This window comes from Odocoileus virginianus, chromosome 17, assembly GCF_023699985.2.
Source record: "Odocoileus virginianus isolate 20LAN1187 ecotype Illinois chromosome 17, Ovbor_1.2, whole genome shotgun sequence".
In the NCBI taxonomy this organism is placed as follows: domain Eukaryota; kingdom Metazoa; phylum Chordata; class Mammalia; order Artiodactyla; family Cervidae; genus Odocoileus; species Odocoileus virginianus.
In genome coordinates, this window is record NC_069690.1 from 27,907,853 (window position 1) to 27,930,983 (window position 23,131).

The window sequence follows — 23,131 nt, forward strand, 5'->3', positions numbered from 1 at the left end:
GACCTGAGTATCTCACTGTGGACCTGGGTGTTCCCTTTGTCTGGGGCCTAGGAGAAGGACCAACAGACTTACCTTTGGAACCTCCACAGGCCACCTTCATCTCAGAGACACCCAGGGTCTGGTCACCCACCCTGTTAGGGGTAGGAGGGTGTTTGTGGAGGCCCACTGCCTTTTTCTCTGAGGACCAACCCTTCTTTTTCAGTATGGCAGCAATTTCTGGGACAAGGGGAGTGAAGTCTGGGAGAAAACCCTTGACCATGGTCCCACCCTCTGCTACCAGGGCCATCACCAGGGCCTACTCACAGCCCGGTCAGTCCTAGGCTTCCATCTCAGATTCTGCAGGGTCCTCTTCTGCGGACACTCACTTACAGGGAGCCCTGGTCTTGGAGCCCTGAGAGCTGGGCATTTGTCTCTGACACTTCATCCTGTGGGGGTCACCAGATCCTATCACAAATCTGAATTTTCTCATCTGCAAAACCAGGGACCTGGATGGGATGATCCTGTTTCCCAAGGACACCTCTGACTCTGAATGTCTAATGTTGAGACTCGAGGGGTAAGATCTCTGGGTCATTTGTATAATGAAAAGCCTGTCTTTCCACCGCCAGGAGGTGGCAGCAAAGCTCTGTTTTGAAGAGGCCAGTAGGTCAGGGTAGGCTCTGTTGTCCAAGGCCCCCCAGAACTTGAGGCCCAGGTTTGGTGGCTAGGTTTTAAACTAACAGCAGCAGCAGCAGCAGCAGCAGCTAATAATATCGTTATTATTATCATTCTTGTTAGTAAAACATGTCTAATTTGGGTAGTTGCTAGGAAAATCTCTTACATGCATCAGGTGTGAATCTTTCAACAGTTCCATCCTGACGTAGGAAATTCCAGGACTTCCTGCTCCACTTTGAGGCTCAGAGACACTCCCTGACTTTCCCAAGGCCTTCTGGAAAGTGTGATGTGCTAGAGATCTGGGGAACCAGGGTGGGGCGAATGCAGAGATGCCAGGCAGCTCCAGGTGAACTGGGGAGTGTTGGAGCAGATGGAATTCATATCTGCTTTTTTTGGAATGTCAGAAAGAAGTGATTCCACAGGAAATTTTTTTAATGCCCCTCAAGTGCATGGTATGTTAGGTCCTTAAACCAGAGGAATCCCCATGGAGACACAGCCAAACCCCAGCCCTGCTCTGAACCCGTCTTACATTCCACCTGCCCTCTGAGGTCATGTGTCACCCCTGCCCACTGTGATGACACATTACCAGAGTATAAACTATGTGTCTGGCTCCAGACCAAGGGCATTTCTTGCACATTCTTAGTTATTTCTTGGAAGAACCCTCTAAAGCACATCGTTACATCCCACTTTACATGTGGCAGCAAAGGCTCAAAGTCATGAAGTAACTTGTTTCAAATCCCACAGCTGTGAGTGGTAGGGTGGGACTGGGACCCAGAAGGTCAGCCCCAGGGCTTTCAGCACACACAGGGGAAGGCCGCCGTGTGAGACTCTGCTGTATGGTGAGTCTGAAGGGCTTCCAGCTCAGCTCCTTCTCAACATCAGAAAAGCCACAGCCCATCTGCTAGTAAATGGGGGTGTTAATACCTGCCTGATCTCCCGACAGGATTGTTGGGAGACCCTTGTGGAAAAGACGAAAATGGGGCACATGGATCCTCAGCATCTTACAGAATAGTTCTGCAGAGTTGAAATTGTATTATCATTTTAATTGGGAGGGTGATGCAGTGGGGTGGCAGGAGTGTAGGACTATGATCTGGTGTCTGGGGACTTTGAGAATGGCCTCGGTTTCCTTGTGTATGATATTGAGAAGATTGAAGGAGATAATTTTTTATGGACCTTTTCAGTCCTTAAGTTTAGGCATTATGGTGCCAAGGATGGTGATAATACTGATGATGATGGTGAGGATGATGGTGAGGATGGTGAGGATGGTGATGATGATGGTGATGGTGGTGATGGTGAGGATGATGGTGATGGTGATGATGGTGATGATGATGGTGATAATGATATTGAGGATGGTGATGATGATGGTGGGGATGGTGATGTCAGACATCTGAGGTCACCTGACCTCAGAATCAATTCTTGCCACCACCACTGCTGCCAATCCCTGTGTCAAAGGCATGAGGGGTGAGCTGGTGATGAGATGCAAAGAGGGATCTAGAGGCCAGAGAGAAGGGACTGTCTAAGATGTTAGAGGAGAGTGCGTTGTAGTGCCTGGTACATCGTAAGCTAGAAACTCTGCACCCCTTGCCATCACCCCAACCCTCCATCTGTCCCAGAGAAGCTATGATTTTTATTGTTATCTCTGCCTTACAGAATAAGAAAAATGAGGCCCAGGGAGTTAGTCTTAAGTTGCTCAAGGCCACACAGTTGGTATGTGATAATGTTGGGATTCCATCCAGGTTTGATGGAACCCAAAGTCCATGCCCCTGGCCACACAGCTCAGTCTGACCATTGAGGCAACTCAGGCTCAGAGAAAGTACATGGCCAACCCAGGCCACGCAGCTATTGCTACTACGTGCTCAGTCTGAGGCTCAGGTTTAGTTTTGGCTCCTGATCCTGTCCTTGTTCATGCTGCTGCATTTCTATCCTTTCAGGGCAAGAAATCCAACTTAATCAGAGTCAGGGGGCTCTGGGAGCGACCATAAGACTAGCCACACTCTTCATCCTTGGCCAGAGCACCATGGAGAGGATCCGTGCATGTGGAGGAAAATGGGAAGGAGGAACAAGCAGGGCTGGCAGACCAGCTTATGGGCAGTCCTTCCCAAAGGAACTGTCCTCCTAGGAATGAATCCTGTGTTCAGAAGCGCCTACTACCTCTGAAGATGTTCTGGGAGCTTGGGTGGTGTGAGAGGAGTGGAGACACTGCCCCAGGAGAGATGGGATGGAAAAGCAGAGGTGCTTGGGGAAAAGAGCCCTGGGGTCGTGGGGGGGCGGGTCTAGCCTGGGGGGTCTGGGATCTTGGGGGTCTGGGCTCCTCCAACCTGGATAACTACAGAGTGCTTAATCCATCTGGGTCCAGTTTCCCTGTCTGTAAATTCAGGGGAACTGAGCTGGAAAAAGTAATGAATTCCTAGTAGAAAATGGCCCACAGGTATCTGAAAGTTATTTTTAACTGCTGGGGAGCTGGTGGTCTATCTTGCAGTGAGTTGATTTTCCTCCTTTCCTGCTCAGGGCCAGGAGGGTCCACTTTCACATCTCTTTCTTTGTGGTTTATACAACAGACCTGGCAAGAATCTGAGAACCACCCCATGGAGGAAGAACGGACAGCGATAATAAACACAGCAGAGCCGGAGATCTGAGTGGCCAGGAGAATTTATTTCTCAGGACACCTTCCCTCTCCCAAGGTGGCCTATGGCAACAGGCATCGGGAGGGGCTCATTCTTCCATCTTCTGGGGGAGAAAAAGAATCGTAGACAGGAAATGAGTCAGGAAATGAGTCAAAGCAAAGGTGAGGCCGGGCCTCCTGTTCAAGCGGGGCAACTGGAGAGGCTGGAGTCTCAGGAAAACATTAAGACGTGGCTTTGTCTCTCTTTGTACCTTGTAAAGCCTAACCAGTCAAGCCCCTGGAGATGGGGTGAATCCCCCCCAAAGCAGGGGCTTCTTGAACACCGCCTTTTGCAACAGGGAGGGAGGAGCAGGGATAGTAGGGCGTCTGGCTCCTGGCCCCTCACTGCTCCTGTGAGCCTGGAACCCCCGGGGACCTGGCTAAAGCGGTACCTCAGTGAAGGCATGGCCGGCAGCCAGGAGGGACACTGACAAGCGCCCTCTGAGCTCTGCGGCTGCCGCTTGGTCCTGAGTCTCAGGGTGTCTGGAGCGGGGAGTCTGCTCTCACCTGGGCTCCCACATCTCGGCTCTTGGCCCGCAGCTTGTTGACCTGGGACTCGGCGATGTCGGCGCGTTCCTCAGCCTCCTCCAGCTCGTGCTGGACCCTCCGGCATCTGGACAGCTGAGTGTTGGCCTGCTCCTCCTGAAGGGAAGGCCGAGGGGCCAGGAGGCTGAGGAAGCCCCTCCCTCTGGCCCTGAGGCCCTGGGTCCCTGACGGCCTCTGTGGGAACTGGGGAACCAGGAGAGCTTGGGCCCCAATTCCCTGAGGTCAGAGGAGGGAGAGCTAAGCTCTCCAGCAGTGAGGGCAATGCCCCCGGCTCCTGACCGTATGCACTGCCCAGTCACCTGGGAGGTCCGCTGCCCCCAGGACAGGGCTTCCTGGGCTTCCCGGTGGATTGGATGATAAAGAATCTGCCTGCAGGAGACCCAGGTTCAATCCCTGGGTGGGGAAGATACCCTGGAGAAGGGAATGGCAACCCACTCTAGTATTGTTGCCTGGAAAATCCCAAGGACAGAGGAACCTAGCGGGCCACAGTCTGTGGGATTGCAGAGTCGGACATGACTGAGTGACTAACACGTCACTTTGCCCCTAGGATGCTTGCCTGTTCCCCTGTGCCCCTCCTCTATGCCATCTCCACCCCTCAGAGCTCTTAGAGGAAACTAAGTCTGCCAAGGCACATGAAGGCGTCAGAGACCCATGGTCCACGCCCCCTGCCCCGTGCCTGCTCCCAATGCCGTCTGCCTGTGGCCAGGCTGGGTCTGGTTGAGGACCATCCAAGGGTTTCTAATGAAGGTGGCCTGCTGGGCCCTGGCTATTCCTGCTGCAGCTGTGCTAATCCTCCCCCATTTAACCAGTCCAGACCTGCTTCCCAGAGGTCAGGATGGAAGCCCCAGCCTCTTGAACAGGGAGGACAAAGGGCAGGGAGAGAAGCCTCATATTCAATCATTTATCTGGCGCAGGCTCCCCCAGATTTTGTCTCTCAGGATGCAAGTCCTATGAGATGCTCTGTTTACAAAAAAGAGATGCCACGTTCCATCAAGGGTAAGAAATGCTGCAACTTAGAACATCTCTTCCACTATGAGGTCCATCCCACGTCACCTGCAAAATCTGAGAAACCCTTGAAGTAAAGCAACCCTCCAACTTTGTGGAACCCAGCGTTTCCTAAAGGATTTCTCATCTATCAAAGAAAAAGACTCCATCCCTTTCCTCCCTGCCACCCCAGCTTTCTGCTATTAAAGTCCTTCAGACCTAGGGTCCCCAGAAGGTATTTGGGAAGTTCTCATTCAGCCCAAACCATTTTCTCTCTGTTGGTTCCACTGTTTGTTCAAGAGTAGATCAAAAAGCATGAACTGAGGAGTGGGAGTGAGGAGGCCGAGGAAGGATGGAGGTGGTGGGGGCCAGGGCCAGGGGTAAGATGGGATGACATGAATTAAGACCAGGTATTTGAGGTCAGCTCACAGGGACAGGGAGCTCTGAGTGAGTCAGGGTGGGTGGGATAAAGCCAGGTGGGTCAAGGCAGAGTGGAGGGATGGAGGGGTATGGGCCAGGACTGGTGGCGCCTGGGGGAGAGGGAGGAGAATAGGGAGAAGGGGAGGAGAATGCGGGAGGGAGAGGGGAATAGGGGAGGGAGAGGGCAGACTTCCTGAGCTTGTGTTTATAGCCTGCAAATGAAAACGCAGGCCTCAGCTGCCGTGGACCCTATGGACCAGGATGGACCCCATACTCACAGCCTCCTCCGCCTGCCTCTTGTAAGCCTTCACTTTGGCCTGCAGCTTGTCCACCAAGTCCTGGAGCCTGAGGATGTTCTTGCGGTCCTCCTCTGCCTGCAAACACAGGGTCCATGCCAGACCCATTCTCCGCTGCATCTGCGGGTGGGATCCAGGAGCGCCCACTGGGGTTTCAGGAGAGTCACTGCCTACCTGGTAAGTCATCTCCTTGACCTTTCGCTCGTATCTGTGGGCGCCCTTCAGAGCCTCGGCCCCCCTCTTCTGCTCAGCATCCAGCTCGCTTTCTAACTCCCGTACCTGCACCCAGAAGAGAGCACAGGGGTCAGCCCACATCTCCCAGGCCTTTCTCACCACTTGTGTGCTGGTTGTTTTTAGGGTGAACTCAAGATCCTAAGTTTGTTTTTGCAAAGCTGTCTCCTCAGGCTCAGAACACATTTTATTCTCAAGGCCGCCGCTAGTCCATGCTGTGGCTTTGTACAAATGGCAAGATGCCCTCTTTGGGCAGAAGCAGCCCCAGGTGCAGGTGGCTTGGCTAGTGGACAGAGCTTTGCAAAAGATGCCCCCTTCCTCAGGGGCTATGCAGCTGGGTGAGGGCTATCATGTGGGCCTGGATTCCTGATTGAGGAAGGCAGTGGCAGGGGTCACAGAGAGACAGTGGGCCAGGGAGAATCGAAGGTGTGTTTAAGCCCCAGGTCCAGCTGATGAATCCAGAGCAGGTCAGTTGTCATCACTGATAACTATTTATCTATTTTATTTAAAAAAAATTTTTGGCTGCACTGCATGACCTGTGGGATCTTAGTTCCCCAATCAAAGATTGAAGGCATGGCCCTTGCATTGGAAGTGTGGAGTCCTAACCGCTGGACTGCTAGGGAAATTCTTGAATTTCTGTGTATTTAGAATAGAGATAATTCCTGCCAACCTATCTCGAATGTGGGGATCAAATGAGACAAAGTCTATGAAAGTGTCTTTTGATGATATAGTGCTACACAGGTATGATCGATTTCATAGCTGTGTCTGCCTTTCCTGAAGCTGTGAGGGAGTAGTGTAGCCGCTGAGAATGCAGGTCACCTCTTGTGGCCTGATTCCTCAAGCCAGAGGGGTTTCCGTGGTGGCGGTGACAGCCAATCCTTGGGAATCCCAGTGGCCATAGAGAGGGCAGCTCTGGGCCTGCAGGCTCCCTGTATCAACCTCGAAATCCACCTGTGGAACTGGCAACTCTGAACACTGCAAAAGAAAATACCCGCCCCAGGAAGCTGTCTCCCATCAGGTTCTATAAAACATTTGCTTCTATAGGAATTCCCTCTGGGCTGCATAAGGTTCATGGAGCTGAGTAACTGGGCAGCAGCATTGGATTGGAGGACAGGCCAGGTGCCTTACCACGCCCTAGGGAGGCTTGTAGAGGGTTCCCTGCCAACCCAGAATCAAAGAACCAGGGAGGGTGGCATGGAATCTAATTCCTCCCATCAGGGAGGGGTCCCTGGGAAGGCCAAGCCCAAATCTGTTTTAACAGAAGAGGAGTGGGAATAATTAAAAATAAGCATTTCAAGAATTCTGGCGGGGGCGGGGCGGGAGGGGGATCTCTAACTTCCCTGGTATTTACTTTTGTTACTCGTGTGTCTGTGGCCTTGTAGTTTTTAGCTAAAAAATGGCTTCACATTTAAAGTATACAAGTGTAGTGACCACATCTTTGGGAGGCTGGCATCAAGAATGCTTTTGGGTCTTTCCTGTGGGAGAAGTGGTTTCCTTCTCTTCGCTGCCTCTTCATCCTGTCAGCCTCTTTCATCTCCCTTCTCTCGAGGACAACAGAGACAGTTTCACATCCTTCTCCAAGCCCTCCTCCAAACTGCCAACAGGTAATGCAGCCCGGTTTAAAAAGCAGATAAAATGAAACATCTCAGTTCGAAAGGGAAAAGCAAAGGGTACAGGAAACAAAGGGAATCATCAGGAAAGAAACTGACTATGAAATATGCTCCCAGATCAAGAAAAGCAGGATTGTTCTGTGTGTGGATTGCAAGTTGCTGGACAGTTAGCTTGGGGGAAGCGCCAATCGCCCTGCATTTTGGATGGAGTGAGAAAGACACCAGAGTTGCAAGTTATATTTTGACAGTAGGAAATCGACCTTAGGAAATCCAGGAAGGGAATGAGACCTGGGAATGGAAGACAAAGCAGCAGATTTTAAGTAGGATGGGCCGTTTATAAAAAGGCTTATTATTATTTAGTCACCAAATCATGTCCAACTCTTTGCGACCCCATGGACTGTAGTCTGCCAGGCTCCTCTGTCCATGGGATTCTCTAGGCAAGAATACTGGAGTGGGTTGCCATTTCCTTCTCCAGGGGATCTTCCCAACCCAGGGATTGAATCTGAGTCTCCTGCACTGGCAGGTGGATTCTTTACCACTGAGCAACCAGAGAAGCCCCTTATCAAAGTGCAGCTTGATGAATTACACCCAAATGTATAACCTTATGGCTGCAAAGTATGTTTCCCCCACCCCCAGTTATATAGATCTGAATCTAAATAAAGATAGAATGTGAACACGTGATATGTCGTTACACTGTGAGTATTGAGGGATACCCTTTCTGAAGTGGGCCTGCATATGTCTTGGGGTGTAGGGACCAGAGAGGGAGGAGTTGGGGGGACATCTGGCTCACAGGGAGTTTCACACGTGGTCCTCAAACGGCACCTGCAGTTGACTCAGTGCCCACTTCCCCGCCACTTAAGTTTCGGGACTATGGTTCTGCCAGAGGCAGCTGAACCTCTGTCAATGTGGGAATGAGAGTCCCCTCTGGCCACCCTACCCGATTCTCCAGCTTCTGGATCTGCTTCTTCCCGCCCTTCAGGGCCAGCTGCTCAGCCTCATCCAGGCGGTGCTGCAGGTCCTTCACCGTCTGCTCCAGGTTCTTCTTCATCCGCTCCAGGTGGGCGCTGGTGTCCTGCTCCTTCTTCAGCTCCTCGGCCATCATGGCCGCCTGGTTATGTTCACAGGAAGCGTCTGTGGGCCACCCGCCCTCCTCCCCGGGCACACAGAGGATTCTGCGAGGCTGGTTCTGGGCGAGCTGCTCTCCCCCCTCCCTCAGCTCCCCTCCCACTTTGCCTCTGCTGAGCCCCCCATCTCCTCCATCTCTCCAGGAAACCACCATTGACTGACTGCGGGGCTGAGGAGAGGAGACCTACTCGCCAGGCCCTGGCTTAGAAGCCCCTTTCTTATCTCCAGACAGCATCTCTGAGACGAAAGAATGGAGCTCACATCTGTGATGGCTTTCTTGGCCTTCTCCTCCGCATTTTTGGACTCCTGGATAGAGTTCTCCACCTCTGCCTGGCATTGGGCTATGTCAGCTTCCAGTTTTTTCTTGGTATTTATCAGGCTCGTGTTCTACAAGAAAAATTAGATACCAGAGGTTCAGGCTACATATGGACACTTACAGTGATTGGAAGGGAGAGAGCTGGGTGGGGAAGGAAGTCTAATGTTGAGTATACTTCGGTTCTTATTTTTCACGCGGGTGAAAAATATTTAAAAAGACTCTCATTCTTGATCAGATGGAAAGTCCCAAATCAGATTCAAGAATTGTTGGTAAAAGAACTGAATAAACAATGAAGGTAGGTTTTCAAATATTTGAGGAAGGATAGATTATTTAATTAATGGTGTTGGAACAGGGAAATGGTTGATTTCACTATATGAAATGAAAAGTAATTCTGATGATCCAAACATTATACATAGGGTTGTAAATGTGATGACAAATGAGAAAGCATTTGCAGTCTGCATTGCAAAAAAAAATTTTCTTCCTTAATATGTAAATAAGATAAACCATTCAGAAAAAAGGGCAAAAGTACAAATAGCTAAGACACACCAGACGAAATACAAATAACCCACAAATATGACAAAATGTTCTACCTCATTAGTAATCAAAGAAATATGAAATTTTAAAGTGAGGCATTTTCAACCATAAACATTAGTGAAGGTTAAAACAAATAATAACTAAGGACTCTCACATATTTTCCCAATGGGAATAAAAATTGGGACAACTTTGTTAAAGAGCAATTTATAGCATATAAACGCTTTTACTGTTTTGACCATGAAATTGGGCTTCCAGGAGTTTATTTATTTCTAGGAATATTAAGGAAATAGTAATCATGGATGTATATGAAGAAGTTTGTCATAGCAATCTTCTAATCATAAAAATTTTTATTGAGGGCAATCTAAAAATACCAAACCATAGAAGACTGATTATATAAAAGTGTCATAATACACAACTAAAATAGACTACTTTTCTGCCATTAAAAAAACTATATCATAGAAAATTATTTTAAAATATAGAAATGAGATTATGACATTGTTAAATGAAAAAAAGTTGCAAAAGGATTGATGACATTTACCAAAAAAAATCATATTTATGTATAGAAACAAGAGTCTAGAATAAAAGATCCCCAAATGCTAACAATATGGTTGGTATTTTTCTGTTTTTTGGCTTGTATTCTCTAGTTTTCAAAGCAAGGAATTTTTTTTTGGAATTCCCTGATGGTCCAGTGATTAGGGCTTCGAGCTTCCACTGTAGGGGGCAAGGGTTTGATCCCTGGTTGGGGTTTCCCTGGTGGCTCAGCTGGTAAAGAATCTGCCTCCCATGTGTGAGACCTGGTTCCATCCCTGGGTTGGGAAGATCCACTGGAGAAGGGAATGGCTACCCACTCTGGTATTCTGGCCTGGAGAATTCCATGGACTGCATAGTCCATTGGGTGGCAAAGAGTCGGACACAACCGAGCGACTTTCACTTTCACTTTCTTGGGGAACTAAGAACCCACATGCCATGTGGTATGGACAAAAATAAATAAAACAAGGAATTTTGTAACTTTCTTAAAAATAATTATTTCAAAAGACGATCCTAGTTATCTAAGTGTGTGTGTTAGTTGCTCAGTCATGTCCGACTGTTTGTAATCCCATGAACTGCAGCCCACCAGGCTCCTGTGTCTGTTGAATTCTCCAGGCAAGAATACTGGAGTGGGTTGCCATTCCCTTCTCCGGGGGATCTTCCTGACCGAGGGATCGAACCCAGGTCTCCCACATTGCAGGCAGATATTTTACTGTCTGAGCCACACGGAAGCCCTAATTATCTAAGCTTGCAGCTTAAATGTTACTGCATCTGTGCAGCCTTCTCCAGCCCCTTTATGCAATAATTTGTCCTTCTTTATCTTTGGATAAAAGAAAGCTCAGCCATCTTCCATCTAGAGACAATGTGATCCCAAGAACTAAGCCTTATGAAAGTTGGTCTTGACCACTAGCCTGGGAGGAGTGGTGGGAACTCCACTCCACAGAGCCTGGATCCCTCCTGACCCCCAGAGTGGACCCTGAGCGCAGCAAAAATGGACTCACTTGGGAGTGAAGAAGCTGCACGCGGTCGCTGGCGTCCAGCAGCTCCTGCTCTGACAGCTTGCGGGTCCGCTCCGTCTGCTCCAAGGCCACCTTCATCTCCTCCAGCTCCTCCTGCAAGAGGCTGTTCCTGCGCTCCACCATGGCCAGCTGCTCCTTGAGGTCCTCGTTGCTCCGCAGGGCATCATCCAGGTGCAGCTGGGAGTCCTTCACGGGAAGCCACGGGTAAGACTGGAGCCCATGGCAGGCTGAGGTCCCGCCAGGTCCCCCATGGGCCGCCCACTCACCTTGAGCTGGCTCTGGACTGAGCGCAGGTGTTTCTGGGTCTCGGCCACCTGGCGGTTGGAGTGGCCCAGCTGAATCTCCATCTCACTGAGGTCTCCCTCCATCTTCTTCTTCAGCCTCAGAGCATCATTCCTGCTCCGGGTCTCAGCATCCAGTACGCTCTGCGTGGCCTCTGCTGCTCGCTGGCTGTTTCTTTTCAGCTGCTCGATTTCTTCATCCTTCTCATTGAGCCTGCGGTCGAGTTCAGATTTCACCTGGTTCAGCTCTAGCTGTACACGCAAAATCTTGCTCTCTTCATGCTCCAAGGAACCCTGATGAAAGCAAAGGAAAGATTGGGAGTGCTGGGGCAGCCACCTTCTGGAATGAGGTTTCTCATCCCCATCGTGATAAAATGGGTGCTATTAGGCTCGTTTTACAAATGACTAGAACAATGCTCAAAGAGGTCAAACGGTTCGCTCCCAAATTGTGACTAGTGCTGAAACTGGAACTGAAACTTTGTTATAAACAAACAGCCTTATGTCTTGAGGACAGAGCATCGCTTTGAATTAGTAAAAATTTGATAACTGTATCTTTGTAAAAAAAATAGTGACCATAAATCAGGAGCCTACCTCATCTCTAAAAAGACAGAGAAAGAGAAATTGCTCTCCTGTTACCCTGAGTCATGGAAACTTCCCTAGGAACGTCTCAACCATCTGGCCTGCACGGGCCACCGTGGATGATTAAATCAGGACATTGCACTCTATGGGCCACATGGAATTCCCAGTGGCCAAATATGACTGTACATATCTCTTTGCTGAAGCTAAGGCATTCCGAGCTGGCTTTCAGGATGTTTGGTGATGGAGTTCTTGCTTTCTGAGATGTTGAGGACATAAAGAACAGGTTTATTTATTCAAGAGGGAAAATATTATACAAGGACATGGAGGAGATGAAGCTGCAGGACACGGCTGCCCTCCCCACCCCCACCGTGGGGTGGGGGCAGCTGATTGTTCTTTCCGTCAAAGCTCCAGTGCCTCCTGGCAGGAAGGGTGCCCAGGGAGCATGGTCTAGCCCCCCTTCCGCAGTGCTCTGTGCTTCTCCATCACATCCCAGGCACTTACCTCCACCTCTTCTAGGGCAGCCTGGAGGTCTGACTTTTCTTGCTCCACCTGCTTCTTGGTCTTCTCCACTTCCTGAAGATTCTTGTTTGTTTCCGCAATCTGCATGGTTAAGTCGGAAATCTCTTCTGCAAAGGACAGGCTTGGTTTAGGCTATTTCCACAGGTTCTGTTTGATCACACAGGATCAAATTTTGCCAGGGAACTGAAGGACTGGCAGTTCATTCATGTCATTCATACAGGAGAGAACAAATACAGTGTAGCCTTTCGGGGGAGGTGTCGGTAAGACACAGGTGTGTGGCCTCACCTGGAGGGGCAGAGGGAGGAAGAGCAAAACACTGTGTGACCCTGCACCTTCACACGGTCTACAAAGTGGTCTTGGAGAGGACCAGGGAGGAAATCATGGAGAGTATGCATGGAATCAGAGTCTTGGAAATAGAAGGGGCTTTCGGGGGCATTGGGTCTGGTCTGATTTTGTAGGTCAGGAGTCTGAGACCTTAAGGGATTTAGTGTCAGACCCGAGGACACAAAGCCACATAGAGACAGAATCCACGAAAGATCTGTTTTCTAGCAGTGTAGGGAGCTTGGCAGCCCATGAGCCCTCTGTTCTTGAGAACGAGGCTTGGCTGCCACTATGCCTTCCATTGGGGGACTTTGGGTCTTGGGGTCACTGAGTAGATGTGAGGATTTTGTGGGGCAGTGAGAAGGAGGCGGCTGTGGCTAAGTGGGGGAGAGGTGGCTGGAAGAGAAGGGGGACTGTCACAGCCCTGTGAGTTGGGGAGAGAGCGGGCGCTTTCTTACCCCTTCAATGGGCAGTGCTCACCTTGCAGATTTTTATTCTCCCGTCTCACTGTCTCTAACTGATCTACCACCTCCTCGTAGGCGTTGCGCATCTTGAAGACCTCAGTACTATGAGACCTGGACTCTTTCTGAGCTGCTTCCAACTCAGCTTGACTCTCATCCAGTTTTTGTTTCCACTCTGAGAAGACCTAGGAGGTGACAGAGGGACCTGTGAGGAGCTGAGAAGGCCAGGAACTGAGTCATGTTAACAGTGAGTCATGTCAGCAAGGCCAAAGTGGGACCCTTCCATCTTTAGAGACCAAAGAAACAGGGGGATTCCCCAAACTCAGGGGTTCCAAACTCTGATATCTCTACAGAGATCTGCTGTATTCTGAAAGATATGCTGGTCTCAAAGTAATCTGAATTAACTTTGATGAAAAATAAAATCCCTTTCAGAGGCACTGTCACAAAATCAAGAGACAGTGCAAAGCCCCAGACTCTCCACTCTGGACTTGACACTCTGTGCGCCTCCCCCTCCCCCAAGGTATGTGCATTCACACGTCTCTTGCATCAAGAGATGAGGAAGGACCTTATCGAAGTTCCTCTGCTTCTTGTCCAGGCAGGCGCAGGCGGTGTTGGCCCGCTGCAAGTCCAGCATCAGATCGTCCACCTCTCCCTGGAGCCTCTGCTTGGTTTTCTCCAAGGACGCACACTTGGAGCTCACGGCCTCTGTGTTCTCCTCTGCTTCCTGGAGCCTCTGGGCCAGTTTCTTCCTAAGAGGATCAGACCTACTGTTGCTGGGAAGGGTGGACTCTTTCAGAAGTAACTGTCAGATCAGGAGGGAGTGGAGCCATCTATAAAGGACTGGAATTTGACAAGACCAAGGCCTAGAGTTTGATGATTGGATAGGATATAAGTATCACCTGAAGAATCCCAAAATGTTTGGTGGCAAAGCAGTCACCTAGGAGGTGCCAAGGGGACCAGGTGGAATGAATGGACAGGACACAGGGGGAAGGGCATGGAGACCGGATCTGTGTGCTTAAGAAAACTTGAAGGCCTAGGGAGGAAGACAGGCCTGTCCTGTCTCTTCCTTGTGTCTTAAGGCCGTCTCTCCTACCGTAACCTGGGAGCCCCTACTTGGCCTCCTCCAGCTCCTCCGTGCGCTGGATGGCGTCCGTCTCGTACTTGGTCCTCCACTGGGCCACCTCGCTGTTGGCCTTGGACAGCGCCCTCTGCAGCTCGGCCTTGGATTCCTGCTCCTCCTCATACTGTTCCCGCAGCAGGTCACAGTCATGACGGGAGGACTGCAGGGCGTGGGCCAGGGCGTTCTTGGCCTGCGGAATCACCGTGATGACACATTGCAGAACCATTTGGTCATTTTCCAGGGTAAGTAATTTTGTTTCAACCGGTGTTTCCCAACTTGAATCATTCACTTGCTGCCTTCACAAACTTAGCTGGAACAGCACAGCTCCTGTTTTATTTACTTCACTTTTTTAAAAGTAGACTATTATATTTAAGTGAAAAGTCATTAACACTTGCCATAAACAGAAGGTAACGGAGTAAATGCAATGGAGGTAAGACAATGTTACCACCTTCTAGCTAAGTAATTTGCATCTATGGCCCTGTGTCCTAGTCCTACTCTCTTGTGTTTTGATGAGGAGGATGCACCAGTGTTAGAGAGATGGTATCCAAATTGAGAGGCTTCCCTGGTGATTCAGTGGTAAAGAACTCTCCTGCCAATGCAGGAGCCTTGGGTGTGATCCCTGAGTTGGGAAGATCCCCTGGAAGAGGAAATGGCAGCCCCCTCCAGTATTCTTGCCTGGGAAATCCCATGAACTAAGCAGCCTGGTGGGGTCACATGGGGTTAGAAGTAGTCGGACCCGACTCATTGACTAAACAACAGCATCAAAATTGAGACCTTTTCCTTATTTAATCAGAATAATTGGAGGAGAATCAGAAAGGGATAATCTTCTCACTACTTAATGCAGTGTTTTGGAATACCATGCCCATGTAAACCCCAAAAGTGTATTCTGGTGTCATCAGGGGGTTGTGTCCCCACCCGAGAATTCTGACATGAGCTGTGTGGTTTCCACGGCTCTGCCACCTCTTCCCAAGCAGAAGGGGGACATGTCTGAGGCCTCCATCACTCACTTCCACCTGGTCGGGAGGACATTGGAGCTCTCATCATGATGGTCACAGAACACTTTCTGGTTGGCCCAGTGCAGTAACTCATATATTTGCATCCTTTTAAAGGCACAAATTAGAGAAGGAGATGGCAACCACTCCAGTATTCTTGCCAGGAGAACCCCATGGACAGTGGAGCCTGATGGACTATAGTCCATGGGTTCGCAGAGAGTAGGACACAACTTAGTGACTGAACAACAACAACAAAGACACAAATAAACAACAAACTTTTCCCAGAGAGGAAAGCTTAGCTCTTTCTGTATCCTGGCCAAAGGACAGCCTTGCTCCTGGAAGGAACCCTTTCAGGCTCTGATTCTCTCCACTCCCTCTGCCCCGAAAGTCCCCCAGGGACCCCAACCATATACGAGAAAGATGGGAGACAAATACAGCACTTTTCTTGTTTTTTAGGAGAGGCAGATGGAGTTTGCTGGAATTCCAGAAGAGTGCCCTGTAAGTTTTAGCCGGCACATGGCAACCTCAGAACTACAAATGTGCAGTTTTGGTTTTCTGTTTTGGTTTTCAAACACACATCGACAACATTTACTAAGCACCTACTGTGTGCACTGTTCTACTGTGTGCTATAGCTACTGTTAACTACTACAGTGGGAAAAAATAATTTTTGCCCTCTAGGAGTTGACAGATTAGTTGGGGGATGTGAATTATAAATATCTTGATATTGATTTCAAGAACATGATGATGGTGTTTGTGTTTATGCAAATGTCCCAAGGGTGCCCCAAAACCACCCAGCCTTTTGGAGGAGGGGGGGTTCTTAAATGTAGGTGTTGTAGCTGGTGATACACAAAGAGTGATGGAGGAAAGGAGGGCATTTCAAGGGGGTAGAATGATTGCTGGGCAGAGTGGGAAGATGCACAGAGGCAGAGATGGCCCAACTAGTACAGTGGTAGGGGAGGGGAGTTTATCAGCCCCTCCACTGGGGAACAGAGCGGCTCCGAGGATGGAGCACCCTGATAGAGTTTTCTAGCTCTGAAGAAGGAGATCCAATGCCAAGGTTCTGGAACCTCCAAGAGCATGTTCCTGTCCTACTACAAGGAAGAGAGGAGCAGCATCAGACTTCATGACACAGCACTGCCCTCAACCAGCTCCATGGCCTCTCAGGTCCTACCCAACTCTACCTTTCTAGATGGAGGCATCCATCCTTACCTTGGTTTCTTCCTCCAGCTGCCTCTTAAGATCCTCCAGCTGCTGGGTGAGGACCTGCTTGCCTTTGGTTAGCTGTGAGATCAGAGCGGTCTTCTCTTCCACTTGGTGGCTCAGCTCCCCTGGCAAACAGATGTGGGCCCACGTCAGGGTTTGGACTACCCTCTCCCATGGTGCAGTGGGACCCCGGGGCCCTGCCCATCCTCACCATTTTGGGTCTGCAGCCTCGCCTTCTGCATGTTCAGGTCATGGATTAACTGTGTCTGTTGGTCATCCTTGGCTTTGATCTCATTAAACTGGTCTTCCACAGTCCGGCACATCTTTTCCACATTACTCTTGGAAAAAAAAAAAAAAAGCCAACATGAATGGGAAAAGTGGATCCTGGGTTCCCAGTATCAAATCATTTGATAGTTTAGCTTCAAAGTGGGGTTGCCACTTTGAAGAATCTGCCTTGCAATGGAGGGGACTCGGGTTTGATTCCTGGTTGGGGAACTAAGCTCTTACATGCTGTGGGGAAATTAAGCCCATGTGCTGCAACTGGAGTCTGAGCATCACAACAAGACTTTGTGCGTCACAGCTAAGACTCAACACAGCCAAATAAATAATAACTGAATAAATAAATGGGCTTCCCAGGTGGCACTAGTAGTAAAGAACCCATCTACAGGAGACATAAGAGACCTGGGTTCGATGCCTGGGTTGGGAAGATCCCCTGGAAGAGGACATGGCAACCCACTCTAGTATTCTTGCCTGGAGAATCCCATGGACAGAGGAGCCTGGCAGGCTACAGTCCAAAGGGTCACAAAAAGTCAGATGCAACTGAAGTGACTTAGCTGGCCTGAATGCATAAATAAAGAAGAAAATGGGAGATGGATTGGAAGCATTTGGGAAATACTGGATGAATGATGAGATCTTGAGTTGTAGCAGATTTTTGGATCAGGGCTCTGGTGACCTGAATGAATTTGGGGAGCCAGGAGCAGATGGAAGTGGAGAGAGTGTTACCGTTCAGAACATGCAGTGAGTTGCAGGCATGGAACTGTACCCGCTCACCCAGAAGGTGGATGCTGCCTCGTCTTTGCAGAGAGCAGAAGCATCAGGTACCTTTGACTTGGAGACGGTCTCGATGTTACTGGCCATGTCGTCGATCTCCATCTTCAGCTCACTCTTCTCCTTCTCCAGCTTCTGCTTGACCCTCTGCAGGTTGTCGATCTGCTCCCCCAGCTCGGCCACACTGTCCGCGTGCTTCTTGCGAAGAGCGGCCGCCGTGGCCTCATGCTGCAGCGTGGCCTCCTCCAGGTCCCGGCGCAGTTTCTGGAACTCGGCCTCGCGCTTCTTGTTCATCTCGATCTGGACTGAAGTGGCCCCGCTGGCTTCTTCCAGCCGCTCGCTGATCTCCTCCAGTTCCCGGGAGAGGTCTGCGCGCTGCTTCTCGATCTTGCCTCTGAGCGTGTGTTCTGCTTCCACCTCTTCCTCCAGTTCTTCAGTGCGGGCCTGAAAGGGTCACTGGGTCAGGAAGGTCATGGGGGGTTGGGCAACAGCCCCACTTTGGGGAGGACATGGTGGGGAGGAATGGGGGTGGGCTTCATTAAGTCAAGAATACATTATAACATTAAATCCTTGGAAGAAAACTTGGCCACAATCTAAGTGCCCATCAGTAGGGGAATGGTCAGATCAACCGTGATGGATCCCATGGTCCAGGAGACCACGAAGTAGTAAGATGTCCACTCATGTCTACCACGGACAGCTCTGCAGAATGCATTGCTACATGAAGAGAGTGACTTGCATAATGATAGTCTCTATTTAATATTTTAAGTATATATATTTTTTGTATATATATATATGTGTGTGTGTGTGTGTATGTATATTTGGCCATGCTACATGGCTTGGATAATCTTAGTTCCCTGACCAGGCATCAAACATGGGCCCACAGCGGAAGAAGCACTGAGTTGTAACCACTGGACTGCTAGGGAAGTCCCCATATACATATATATTATGTAGAAGTTTATATATATATACATATTTATTTAATATTCTTGTTCCCTTTAGGAAGATCCCCTGGAGAAGGGCATGGTAATCCATTGCAGATCCATTCCAGTATTCTGCCTGGAGAATCCCATGGATATAGGAACCTGGCAGGCTATAGTCTATGGGGTTGCAAAGAGTTGACATGACTGAAGTGACTTAGCATGCATGCATGCATGTCCTATACATTTTTCTTTGTGTCTATGTACATAGATCCTTGTGTACAAAAGATCCAGAGGATGCATTGGATTTCCGAGAAGATGGAAGGACCCTGGACTTAGGGGTGGTGCTTACAGCACCCTTATCAATAATATTTAGTCTATGGGTAATATTTTTAATTATCTTCAAGAAAATCTATTTATATGCAACTTAGACAATTTGAATATTAACTTCAAAAAATGGAAGGAGATTCTCTCCAGCTCCAACAGGGCTAAGACAAAAAAGCAGCAAAAGAAACCTAGGGATGAGACTTCCTTGGTGGTCCAATGGTTAAGAATGTGCCTTGCAATGCAGAGGACTCAGGTTCAATCCCTAGGTCTGGGAACTAAGATCCCACATGCTGTGGGGCAACTAAGCCCACACGACGCAACACAAGATTTCATTTGCTGCAACTAACACCCAGTGCAGCCAAATATATAAATACTAACAAAAGAGAAACCTAGGGGAAGGAGCAAGGAGGTCCCTGATACAGGGATTTCCAGTTGGGGAAAGGTGTCCACACGTTACCTGCAGTTCTTTAATCTTCTTTTGTAACTGCAGACTGTGAACTTGTTCGTCTTCAATTTTGGTCTGTAACTGACTGATATCAAACTCCTTCCTGCAAATAGATAGGTAAATATATTTAAATTACCCGAATTATGCACCCTTCAAAGGCAGAAGTTGGCTTTCAGGCTCAAACACAGAGGTGCACATGAAAGAGCTACTTCTTCAGTTTCTCTTCCACTTGCTGCTTGTCATTTTCTAGGTCCATGATGGATTCCTGGCACATCTTCAGGTCTCCTTCCAGCTTCCGCTTGGCTCGCTCCAGGTCAGCCCGCAGTTTCTTCTCCTGCTCTAAGCAGCCCTCCAGCTGAGAAGACATGGTGGGGTAGGGTTGAGATTTGCTGGGAACTGAGCTTGCCTCTTAGCCAAGGGCAGTGTCCCTGGGATCCTGTAGGCGTGAGCCCTCGCCTCTGCCCCAGGAGGGAGCATGGTCCCCTGCCTCCTCCCTCTTCTCTCCTCTGGCAAAGGCTGGATCCCCTCAGAGGCCTCCCAGTGCCTCTTTCAGTCGATGCCCATTTGGCCTATCCCATGCACCATGATGGAAACATGGTGCTGGGGGATGCATGCTCTTACCCAGACAGAACAAATGGGGCATCTGTGGGAGGGCACTGCACCAGCTGTGCCTGTGAAGGTCTAGATTATGTACTATCAATCTTCTCCCCTGCCTGCACCATGCAGCTGTGGGGAGATTTAGGCAAAGAATGTGTGTATATAGGGGGACGGTGGCGGTGAGGGAAAGGAGTTGTTGGGGAGGAGGACACCTGCTCTGGCCTCAGGACAGTTGCAGCAATCTGGAAACATTCTAACCATGATTGGGAGTGAAACCTTAAATCTTCAAACCTGGCTCTTATATCAAGAAAAAAGTGTAACCTGGTGTGGGGGTAGGGAGGGGATAGATGGTAATTTTTCAGGCCACCAATGAAACTCATTTTTAACAAAGTTAGAACAGGATTGGAGCTGTTGGAACCCAAGGACCTACAAGTGGATGCTAATAATGATGATGATAGTGATGCTGCTGCTGATGGTGATGATGCTGGTGATAATGATGTTGGTGACGGTGATGGTGATGATGGTGGTGTTGGTGTTGATGGTGATGGTGATGCTGGTGGTGATGATGCTGATGGTGATGCTGATAGTGATGGTGATGGGATAATAGTGGTGGTGATGATGGTGATGACAGTGGTGATGATGGTGGTGATGGTGATGATGGTGATGGTGGTGGTGATGACAATGGTGACGGTGATGGTGATGATGCTGACGGTGATGCTGATAGTGATGGTGATGGGATAATAGTGATGATGGTGATGATGATGGTGATGACGATGGTGATGATGGTGACAGTGACGATGATGGTGATGATGGTGTTGATGGTGATGATTGTGGTGATGGTGGTGGTGAGGATGATAGTGATGATGATGGTGGTGGTGATATTAGCAGCTAACATTTTGCTGAACATACTCTATTTGCTAAGCTTTCCATGAAAACTCTTGGAGGTAAAGCTAATTGATTCCCCATTTCACAAGGTGGAAACTGAGGCTTCACAAGTTTAAGTGGCTCATTCAGCATTCCACATTTATTTGGAAGGGGCTGAGATTCTGACCCCAGAGTCAGAACCCTCAACCCCTGCATCCTGTGTAGACCTCATCTTGTCTTTGCTTCTGCAAGTCATCAGTGTTAGGGCATAGTAATGAAATATCCTCACGTCATCTGTTTGCTGCTCCAGCTTGGCATTTATTTTGATCAGACCATTGACTTTGTCTTCTTCAACCTGAAGATCATCCAGTGTTTGCTGGTGGGCTTCCTGCAGAGATTTCTTCTCTCTGGTCAGTTTGGAAATGTTTTCTTCAAGTGCTGTCATTTCTTCTGAAAGATTCTTTACCTAAGAGAGTATCATCACCAGTTGAAACCAGTTCAAACAATTAAACCAGAAGCTTCCAGCAAAGGCTATTGATTCTTTTTTTTTCCTTTGACTTTCTCTGTTTTGGTTACGCTTCTTTGCCTCTCCAGCAGGTGCCCATGGTGTTGGCTGCATCATCCTGAAATTGGCAGCCTCTAGTGTTTTTCAGTCCTCACTGGCCTATCACAGGGCCCTTTAGGATAATTTTTTTTAAAGAGGACATCATATGGTATACAGAAGGACATTATCAATGCAAATATGCTGCCTCCAAAGAACAACACATACTCATCAACCTATACTCATCAGATTATACCCATGGGAATTTGTTTATTAGCTGGCCAGGGTTTAGAATGAGGCAGGAAGGGGAAGAGGAATAGGCAGGAGGTGTTATACAAGAAAATCCAGCATGGGGAGTCCCCTGTGTCAGGAAGAAGGGCAAGAGCACCAACCATGGAGCTTTAAAGCATTAAATTGACTGTTTCCCACGTGCAACACTCATCCAGGTCAGAAGTTGTTAATTCCTGACCTGTGGGCCAAATCTGGCCACATGATAGTTTACAACTATAGTTTACAACTTTTGAATAAGTTGTAAACATTGGGGGAAAAATTGAGATTTCACCTGAAATCTGGATGTCTGATTTCTCAAGGAAAATCAGAAACTTTGGCCATGTGGTGTTCACATCCCCACCTGGCAACAATTGGCTGGCACTGGGTCCTTGCTGCCACCTGGGGGCAGGGCAAGTGCTCTCCAGTTTGCCAGTCCCCGCCCCTGCCTATCACCTCCCTATCAACGCCCAGTTGTCCATTCGACACTGCCTTGAGTCATCTCTACCTCCCTGGGAACAAAGATGATGTGAATCATGGATTGTACTTTCCATGAATTTTTGTGAAGTATGTGTTATTTTGTGTGCATGTAATTTTAGTCTACATAAATAGTTTCATGCTATATATTTCATTTTCTTCCTTTGTCCCCACACTCAGCACTAGGTCTTACACATCCATCTCATTGTCCCAGTGGCTGTGTGGTACACCCTGTTGTGTGTCCTCCACATCTCACCTCTCCACCTGCCCCCCGGTGGACCCTGATCCTGCCTCCAGCATCCATCCCCCCCACCACAAGAAATGCTGCCGTGAGCCTCCTCATACATGTCCCCTTGTGGACCTGGCAGAAGAACTCCTTGGTCTGTATACCCAGAAGCAGAATCCTGGGTTGAAGGATGCATGGATTCTTAACTCGGCTAGGAATTTCTGGATGGCTTTCCCGTAGGCTGCATTAGTCTACACTTTACCAGTAATGCATGAGGGTCCCTGTACCTCTAACCTTCCTGCCAGTCCTTGGTGTGGTTCAGTTTTCTGCCTCCTTCACCACCTGCCTCCCTGATCTGTGGGCACGATTCTTGGCTTCCCTGTGCCAAGTGCCTCTCCTGAGGGATCTCTTGCTTTGTAGAGGAAGGGTTGGGTCTAGAAGCTTGTGGTGGGACCAGGCAGGTAGCAGGGGCAGGGGAAGAGCCCATGGATTTAAGAACAGGGCAGAGGCAGATCATTCCCCTCCCACTTCCAGGCAATTCCCTCCCCACATGTCTCCTCCTGGGAGGAGGGGTGGGGATGCCCACCTTGTTCTCCGTGGCATGCTTCTCCTTCTCCACCTTGGTGAGGGTCAGCTCCAGGTCGTCAATGTCTCTTTTGAGGGAGGAGCATTTATCTTCCAGGTTCCTCTTCTTGGCAACCAGTTCAGAATTCATCTCCTCCTCCTCTTCCAGCCTCTCGTTCAGCTCCTTCACTTTGGCCTCCAGCTGAATCTTGCTTTTGATGAGTCCCTCACACCGTTCCTCGGCATCCATCAGGTTTTCTGTTTCCTAAAAACACAAAAAACAAAAACAAACCAAGCAGATCATTGTTTTTTTCTAATTTATTTTTTGAAGGATAGTTGATTTACAGTGTTGTGTTAATCTCTGCTGTGCAGCCAAGTGATTCATTTATATAGATTCACATTCTTTTTCATATTCTTTTCCATTATAGTTTATCACAGGATGTGAAGTAGAGTTCCTTGTG

At 49.0% G+C, this 23,131-nt stretch overlaps 1 protein-coding gene and 1 long non-coding RNA gene across 3 annotated transcripts in view; one reads left to right on the forward strand and one right to left on the reverse strand.

The window, feature by feature from the left end:
- The window catches only part of LOC110134201 (uncharacterized), a 45,683-nt gene extending 26,003 nt beyond the window's left edge, over positions 1-19,680 (forward strand). The window contains exons 2-9 of the long non-coding RNA XR_011492230.1: positions 2,583-2,883; positions 3,210-3,332; positions 5,494-5,736; positions 8,669-8,892; positions 13,162-13,330; positions 13,679-14,445; positions 15,652-15,693; positions 19,385-19,680. This is a non-coding gene — a long non-coding RNA (uncharacterized lncRNA). The remainder of the gene's footprint in view (positions 1-2,582; positions 2,884-3,209; positions 3,333-5,493; positions 5,737-8,668; positions 8,893-13,161; positions 13,331-13,678; positions 14,446-15,651; positions 15,694-19,384) is intronic.
- The window catches only part of MYH13 (myosin heavy chain 13), a 48,561-nt gene continuing 28,714 nt past the window's right edge, over positions 3,285-23,131 (reverse strand). The window contains exons 21-39 of one of the 2 annotated variants that reach the window (XM_020888533.2): positions 22,693-22,935; positions 20,885-21,061; positions 19,344-19,489; positions 19,147-19,237; positions 17,500-17,889; positions 16,610-16,736; positions 16,405-16,523; positions 14,197-14,393; positions 13,649-13,832; positions 13,103-13,268; positions 12,284-12,408; positions 11,189-11,497; positions 10,905-11,108; positions 8,787-8,912; positions 8,338-8,508; positions 5,734-5,838; positions 5,542-5,637; positions 3,821-3,955; positions 3,285-3,378 (exon numbers count right to left, since the gene is read on the reverse strand). In XM_020888533.2, coding sequence (XP_020744192.1) covers positions 3,364-3,378; positions 3,821-3,955; positions 5,542-5,637; positions 5,734-5,838; positions 8,338-8,508; positions 8,787-8,912; positions 10,905-11,108; positions 11,189-11,497; positions 12,284-12,408; positions 13,103-13,268; positions 13,649-13,832; positions 14,197-14,393; positions 16,405-16,523; positions 16,610-16,736; positions 17,500-17,889; positions 19,147-19,237; positions 19,344-19,489; positions 20,885-21,061; positions 22,693-22,935 — 3,126 coding nt within the window. In that variant the 3' untranslated portion in view covers positions 3,285-3,363. Of the gene's footprint in view, positions 3,956-5,541; positions 5,638-5,733; positions 5,839-8,337; positions 8,509-8,786; positions 8,913-10,904; positions 11,109-11,188; positions 11,498-12,283; positions 12,409-13,102; positions 13,269-13,648; positions 13,833-14,196; positions 14,394-16,404; positions 16,524-16,609; positions 16,737-17,499; positions 17,890-19,146; positions 19,238-19,343; positions 19,490-20,884; positions 21,062-22,692; positions 22,936-23,131 lie in introns of both variants that reach the window. The other variant, XM_020888532.2, reaches the window with a different exon arrangement.